This window comes from Pecten maximus, chromosome 2 (genome assembly GCF_902652985.1).
Source record: "Pecten maximus chromosome 2, xPecMax1.1, whole genome shotgun sequence".
NCBI classification, from domain to species: Eukaryota; Metazoa; Mollusca; class Bivalvia; order Pectinida; family Pectinidae; genus Pecten; species Pecten maximus.
Window position 1 is genome coordinate 54,251,624 of NC_047016.1, and position 8,948 is coordinate 54,260,571.

Sequence of the window (8,948 nt, forward strand, 5' to 3'; positions counted from 1 at the left end):
GGTCAATAAAAGTATGTTTTCATCTAAATGTCATTCACGTTGTTTTCATATTGATTGTTGTATTAGCTGTGTTAAAGGACAAGTCGCGTCTTGATCGATCGATTAACTTGTGTAAATTACAAAGAGAAGACTGCATGTTTTCTTGTGCAACCAGATGAGACGAAATACAATAGGCTTGCACTAATATATGTTATATCTCAGGCAGGTGATCAAATCCTGTCACTTAGCCACAGAGCTTTTAATCCCTGTGTACACGTGTCCACGCGACATGGCTCCTAAATATGTAGACTTTCATAGTGTAATAAACAAACTTATCAATTACATAACTAGGTAAGTGCCAAAATTAAACAAACATGATGGCAAACGCCAAATTTTGACACACCAATATTTAACCACCCTATTTTGGCGACGCCAAGATATACCAAAGAACGGTACAGACCCGTGTACGTTCGCTGTTCCGTCTTAAACGCAAACGCTACGGAAGTGCTACGGAAATGGTACGGTAATGCTACGGAAGTGCTACGGAAATGGTACGGTAATGCTACGAAAATGGTACGGAAATGGTACGGTAATGCTACGGAAGTGCTACGGAAATGCTACGGTAATGCTACGGAAATGCTACGGTTGACGCTCACAAATAATCGACCGTTTCTGAATAAATTATCTGGTTCTTATAAAAAGGGGATCCTAGACGAAGCGAACACGTAGAAACGACAGTGCAATGGTGTTTGATGGAGTGAATGTTGTATCGGGAAGTGGAAGAACGTTTTATCAAATTGTACTACTATAGAAAACCTCCGTATGCAAAAAACTGTACAACTTTTAGAAACCGGAAATATTAAGGTCATATAAGGATCTTTCAAATTTAGGAAAATTTATTATTCTCGACAACAAAAGACGATAGCATTTAATTTTAAAATAAAATCACTCTCTACACTAGCGCTGCGGTCGCGTATATGTTGTCTCTGTGTGTCCGAACTTTATTGTTTTGTTTTTATGTATTTATCTATATTTTCACTGCATTTATTCACTGCATTTGTACTGATAAACCGTAAGGTTTAAGAAATCAACTAATTGAATTGAAAAACTTCTATCAAAGTGTTAATTTAGGTACAGGTAAAAAGATCAAGATTTCTGAACACAGATTGACCAGGCTATGAATAGACCCCCTATAGGGCTAATTGTAAAAAGGAGAAACTGACCAGGTGTGGTGATGACTTATACACCTGAGCCCGATGACTCCTAATCAAGTGTATATCCATGGCCATCGGGTTAAGTTGACGGCGGTGGGGAGGGGAATTAGTACCCATGGCAACAGGTTAGGGGACAATTAAGTCAAGTACATGTACATGTCTGGCAAGTCTATATATAACAATCACTGGTACATATTACTGGTGTGTATGCATTGACGATTTGTTTAAAAGTCTGATGTCGGATCAGAGGAAACTCTGGCAGGGGAGGGATAAAAACTAAAAACAAGACATCAATAATTATATACTTAAGAATATACAATGTACATGTGCAATCAGATACGTGTATATCACACGTCTGCAATGGAGCGGACTCTTTGTGTTTACGTGATAATGGATAACACTCTGAAAATCTTTATTAATGGACTTGTGTTGTGATCTAACCTTCAGTTGAGTGACAATCAGTAAACCTTTGCACCCAAGGAGAAGTGAGGAGTGCACGATAATTAGTTCACAACTGTTTTTTTTTAACTTATTGTCACAAAGGACATAACCAGGTAATACATTGTTTCAATATATAAAGACTTCAACAGTGTAGAGTGAAGAATCTACCTTTGAAATTAATTTTGAAGTTGTATGCGATCATTTTAATCATTTACATGCTTCTATTACAACACATCAGTTTGTGTCAGAGGCCTAATAATGGCTGACTCAGGTGTGCATGTACTTCATGTAAATATTTTGTCGGACAAAATATTAATATTTCAAATTTTTATTGAATGTTAATTCACTAAAGTTTTGGCTTTTACATTGTTATTCGCAACTTGAAAGTTTCTTTTACAGTACAAATCATCTATATGATTTATACATTGTATGTTCTGTCGACAGATCTTGAGACATGTACAAATAAATGTACATGTCCAGGCTACATGTACATTACATTGAAGCCAAACATCTGGGAAAGGCCTGTTGCCAATGGCCAACTGGGCGCATTATGCAACCCTACAGCCTTGAGGACATGCATCCTATCACATCTTACCTGTAAGATGGCAAGATGCTGATCAGTCTAGCTCTTTTGTGTCTGGCACATGGTATACCTGGCCAGGTGACCTGTCCCCAATTAACCCCCCGGGGTCCTATTATGGCTCATTCTCACTGAGCCAACATATAGAAATTTACCTGTATTACCAGGCCAACATGTCAAATTTTACACCTGAGTGAGTTTAAACTATAGCAGTAGCCTGTTCTTACTTTCATGAGAGAAAATATAAAAATGTCAAATTGAATATGACTTATAAAATGATGACTCAAATGATTCACCCTCTCTTTTACATTTTTTTTCAAAACTTTCCTTTTTGTCGATGATGGTAAATTTTGTAAAGCAGCACGTTATATTTAAGACTCCTATCCGATATTGACAGAGTCTACGACGGGTGTAAAACTTTAAAATGTACGTTTTATATATAAAAAATATTGTTATATAACGTTTAGCAACAAAAGATATACAACTGAGTATCCCGACAGCTTGGGTGAGGAATCTCTAAAGAAAGAAACACATGCTAAAGACTTGGTGTATGGGTCACTCCGAATCTTAACTTTTTATTTCATGTTAGATAAGTGGTTGGTAAGCTCATGCCAATCTACATATTTGGATTTTCAAAATGTTATTCGCTCTCTGTACATTAGTGCAGTCAGTTAGATTACTGCTCTGAAATATGGTCACCATAACAAGAAACACTCGTACACCAGATTGAAGTTGTACAGGTTTTATTTTTTATTTTATTATTTTTTTTATTTCTATGTTTTAAATCAAAATTAAACGATAATAGTCTATATTACATGTAAATTTGTACACAATTTAACTTACCTAGTCTGGTATGAAGGAATTAATACATATATTTTTATTCAAATCTGTACATAGTCTGCTTGATCGAACTTTTACAAGATACTACTTTTTAGTTCCACATCTTTTTTTTGACTAGGTCGAGTATCTCAACCTTGCTTTATCCCTGTAAATGCTGGATTATTGTAAGAAATTGTAATGTTCTTAAAAGAGTCCTAATTAATTTTAACTACCTTCGTCATGTTCCCGACAGTTTTTTAACGTTTCACTTGAGAGATTTATGTCGAACGAAGATTTGTTTTCAGAATTAGGTCTCTTATTTACTGTTCATAACTAGACTTACTTGATTGTCTGGATGATTTCTATTTTGGACATCAGTTCTATTTCACATGTGTATGCACTTTATATACCGTATTTGCTCTTACTATGTAATTAATTTACTCTTGTTATACTTTATCAGAGACATATATATATATATATATCACATGTAATATATACGTCTCTGATTTTATCAATTTGTTATCAATTCTGTGATTAGACCTTTGGGTTTTAAAATTGAAATAAATAATGAATAACTCCATAGATCGCGATGACATTCCCATTAAAGTTGGACGTTTTATGAATCAGTCTATAGCCTTACCTGTAGGCTATAATTATCTCTTATTGTTCTACCTTTCACACCTATATCACTTGGTCCACAAAATACCTTACTTTTAGTTTACCTGTATACAACATGCTGTGTTGTTTGTGTCATTGCTGACAATTAAGTCTAACTACCCTAGTTTACCTGTGTGATACTGTCTGGAGCATTTGTACCCTATACATGTAGCATGACCAGTGTATATTATATGTAGCTGTTTTAAAGGTTAGACTATAGCACATGAAAGGTAATATTGTTTATTTAACACAATCTTCATCTTGGTTTCCATCGTAATGCTTCGACTACTACTAGGATCCGCCATTTTTTATTACACTAAGATCGATGGACCATGTGACTTGACTTGTTTTTTGTCAGAGTGTTATTTTTTCTATACAAAGATACAGACAGATTGATAGCCGTATCTATGTAATTCTCACCTCCTTACATGTATACAATTATTTGCTGTCGCTACATTTCTTTTTTGACGTTCGGTAAGTATATTTAACTAAATTTCGTTTCGATAAAAATACATTCCGCAAAATTTTCTACCGAACGGTTATGAGACGGTCTGTGAGTGAAAATAGGTAAACGCAAATGCTACGGTAATGCTACGGTGAGTGGACGCAAACGGTACGGAAATGGTACGGAAATGGTACGGTAATGCTACGGAAATGCTACGGAAATGCTACGGTTATGCTACGGTAATGCTACGGAAATGGTACGGTAATGCTACGGAAACGTTACGCTTAAATCGGAACTGCGAACGTACACGGGTCTGTAGTGATTCCGTTGTCCAACCCTAGTTACAGGTACTTTAACCCTGATTTGAACTAGATATATATGACGGATGTCGCCGTGACCTAGATTGACATGACGGATGTCGCCGTGACCTAGTTTTTTTTTTGACGGTTGTCGCTGTGACGTAGATTTATATCACGGATGTCGCCGTGACCTAGATTTATATCAAGGATGTCGTCAATGAAAGAGAAGACGCTAACACTACTGGAACGTCTGATTTTGTATCTACATCTACAAATGTAGGTTTTCTGTCCACACGTTTTATCGATCTTGAGTTAGGATTTAGATTCTGTTATTATGTCGGTATTCTCTGTTGTTTCTGGAACCATGGCGTTGTGATATTTTTTATCTATTACATCAAACAAACAAACCAAAAGACACCAACATGACAACGGAATTGAGATTACAATTTGTACAAAATATAGGAACATGCCGAATCTTCAAGATAAAACACATGGATTTATTTTTGTCTGTCCCCATTGATGTTATTTGATATACAGTTATTGGATAAGTATAACATTGTAGTGCAAAGTAGGTCACACACTGTACATACATACTGTATAAACTGTATTTACTTAAAACCTTGACAATCTATAGAATATATATTTTACATAAAGAAATAATAAATATTAATATGAAGTTATATTCGAAAATATTTTGTAAGTTCGTCTTCCTTCCCACAAACAGATATAAGAGAAATACTGCTTGTATTTACTGTAATAAAATAATGCCTTTAAAGTATATATTCTACTTTCAGATACCATGGGTTTGAGAATTTACCTTGTTCATCTCACCGTCATCCACCTTGTCTGCTGTCGACCGTGTATTATATCAGATGATCAGAGGACAGCAGATTGTACATATCGGAATTTAACCAAGATACCAAATCTATCCAACCTGACAGAGTATCTGGAACTTACGGGAAACAACTTCACAACTCTAACAAATTCTTCTTTCCATCATCTTCCTCTGCTGAAATCATTAAATCTAAGCAGGTGTCGTGTCAATCACATTGAAGGACAAGTGTTTGAAAATCTTGGACAACTGATGAATTTATCAATGAGTTACAACTTAATAAACATCTTACATAAAAGATTCGAACACTTACGCTTTCACAGGAACCCTTTACTGACACATCTGGATATATCCTACAACACCAGGGCGGTGTTAAAACAGATCGACAGCGTCTATCCGGACAAGGTGTTTGCATCGCTTGCTAGTGTTCAAGAACTTATCATAGATCTGCTACCTAATCCCGTATTCGGGCAAGGCTTTGAAAATATGACAAACATTGCATCATTGATATTCAGGGATTGTGATATAATGCATCTAAATAATGATACATTCAAATATTTCCAGAAGCTGACCAAATTAACATCCTTACAAATGTCCAACTGCCAGGTCCATATCGAACCGTGGGTGAAAGTTGAGACAGCCGTCCTTCAATATTTCCATTCACTTCAATATCTCGATCTCTCCGGATCCATGATAACATTCCCTGTTGCCATGGATATTCTGTATGGACTAACAGTGACAACCAATCAGAGTCATCCTGTTAGGAAGATGAAAGTTTTAAATCTGTATAACGTGAATCCATTGATATTATTATGGTTATACGATGTTACTTATGCTGTTAAAGTCACCAAATCCATGACAATGTACTTACAGCATTTATGTGTGGAGAATATGAATATTGGTAGAAATGGAATAGTGGAAATTGATGTTGAGGCGATGGCAGATTTCATTGATGATACGTGCTTACAGCGTATCGTAATGCGCGAAAACAATTTCTTAGTACCGTTTCCAAAATTCCTGTTTGATATAGTAAAACTTTTTACACAGGCTGTAAATCTGTATGAGGTAGATTATTCCTACATCGCTATTCAGTTCTCGGATGTATACAATCAGTCCCCAGACGTCTTTGGAAACAATAATAATCGATATACTGATGTCTCTCCTGCGGAAGCACCACAGCGTTTATCTACGAGCGAGGAAGACCGATGTACGATTCCAGTAATATCACAGCACTTGAGTCACATCCGGGTATCTCATCTTTTATTCCCTTTCTACTTGCTTTGTGATATTGATGTTTCGATGGCAAAAAGCTTGACTTTTTTGGATTTTTCTTACACGAGTATTTCAAACATGGACTTTAAACTTATAGGTGCTAACCTATCGTATTTTGACGTTTCCGGAATAGACTTCTCAACCTCGGGCAGAAGATTATTAGGAAATCTTACAAGTGTAGAACATTTAGTGATCCGTGACGCCAATCTAGATAGAGCGTTCAGCAACCGTAATTTTATTTTCAGAAATATGGGTCACATTGAAAAGCTCGATATTTCCTCAAACCATCTGAATGACTTGCCAGAAGAAACCGTAAAGGGTCTTGAGAGTCTAAGGCAAATACAACTGACCTTGAATTTTCTCAGCCATTTTCCTCGTGGATTATTTAAAATGGCAAACTTGACCCACATTGATCTTAGATTTAACAAATTATTATTCATCGATAAGGCTGCGCGTGATTGGTTGGATGCTAGGAGCAAGGAGACTGGTATAACTGTGTTATTGGACGGGAATCGTTTCACCTGTACGTGTGATACAATGGAGTTTGTTTCGTGGATTATAACAACAAAAGTCGAATTTCAACACGGACATCCACCAAACTACAACTGTACATTAAAAGACGGCTCCATTGCTAATATAAAACATGTATACGATAACCTAGACGATTTCTTCGGTGATTGTAACGACCTTTTGTTCTGGTTACAATTCTCTATATCAGCAATTAGTTTACTAGTTTTATCTCTCGTTTTAGCTGTTATTGGTCACACATTCAGATGGAGAATTCTATACTTCTTTTATAGGAACTGTAAAACCAGCCCCGGCTTGGAGGATGCATCTTCCTATAGTTTCGATGTATTTGTTGCATACACTGCAACGGATTCTCCCTGGATTTGGCAACAGCTGAGGCCGAAACTAGAACTACAGCGAAATATACAACTTTGTCTGCACGAGCGCGATTTTGAAGTCGGAGAATCTATTTCTCAGAACATTGTGAACTGTTTACAAAAGAGCAAGAAGTTATTATTCGTGATCTCGAAAGAGTATATAGCTGCTAGGTGGTGTGACTTCGAACTTGAAATGGCAAATATGGAACGAGTACGGCGAGGGTGTACAAACTCTATCATCGTGGCCATTAAAGGGGAAATGCCAGTCGACGATATGCCTCGTCCGATTAGGACAATCTGGCAACATGTCACATGTATCATATATCCGCTTGATGAGTCAGATAGAGACGCTTTCGAACTGTTCTGGTGCCGATTACATCATAGTATTATATCTTAACATGTTGTGACGGGGCGATGGGCAGGGTGTTGGGCGGGTGATAGGCGGGGTGTTAGGTATGAACTGATGGGACGGGATGATGCTGTGGATTGTCGAACGAGGTTGTGAGTTTGGGTGATGGACGGGTTTTGGGGGTTGAAATGGGACTGGGTGTTTGGGCGAGGTGTTGCGCGAGGTGATGTTGTGGGATGTTAGTGTTGGGTTAAGAGACGTAATGTTTGGGTGATGTAATAGGGCAGTATTTGGCGTTAATATCTTAATATAACGTTTCTAGCCACGTAGCGCTTAGCTAACTTACTCTATTGTCGTGTTGTTTAAGTAGCAACTTGATATTGTGTTAATAATACATCTAAAATAACCGGGTTAGATTATTGACATATCATTTTATTGCTATATATTAAGCTTAACTGGAGCCGAGTAACCTTCGTTAAAAATACATTTCTATAAATAGCTTCTGAATGGTGTAAGTTAATGCGTTCTGAATCTTTGACCAATTAATCTGTGAAAATAAGCGTTTTAAAAATTATGATTTATTTGTTCATGCGTGTTTTTTTTGTATTAGTAAACATTGTTTGAAGAATAATAATCCTGTTGTGTCTATATCGTATTCAGTTCCCCGGTACTGACCGTAAGCCAGTTTTTTTACTCCTGGTACTCCGGGTTTCCTCCAACTCAAAACCTGACACGTCCTTTGATGACTCTGACTGTTTATAGCACGTTTAACCAAATTAACCAATAAACTAAACTATATCTTTAAAATAAGTATTCATTATGTGTACAGGTCATATGGACATTATCTACATATAATAGGGGATAATGCTGGAAAAACAAACAATATTTAAATAAAACATGAGTTGATCCTGTAATAACAAACGATATTTACATAAGACATGAGTTTATCCTGGAATAATAAACAATATTTACATAAAAAAGGAGTTTGTCCTGTAATAACAAACAATATTTACATAAGACATGAGTTTATCCTGGAATAACAAACAATATTTGCATAAAACAGGAGTTTATCCTGGAATAACAACAATATTTACATAAAACAGTTTATCCTGGAATAACAAACAATATTACATAATACATGAGTTTATCCTGTAATAACAAACAATATTTACATAAA

At 36.2% G+C, this 8,948-nt stretch overlaps 1 protein-coding gene across 1 annotated transcript in view; it reads left to right on the top strand.

Moving 5' to 3' along the window:
* LOC117343977 (toll-like receptor 4) overlaps positions 1-7,819 on the top strand; it is a 58,918-nt gene extending 51,099 nt beyond the window's left edge. The window contains exon 2 of the mRNA XM_033906559.1: positions 5,229-7,819. Within this exon, the coding sequence (XP_033762450.1) occupies positions 5,234-7,819 (2,586 nt within the window). The 5' untranslated portion in view covers positions 5,229-5,233. The remainder of the gene's footprint in view (positions 1-5,228) is intronic.
* The last annotated feature ends 1,129 nt before the right edge of the window (positions 7,820-8,948 follow it).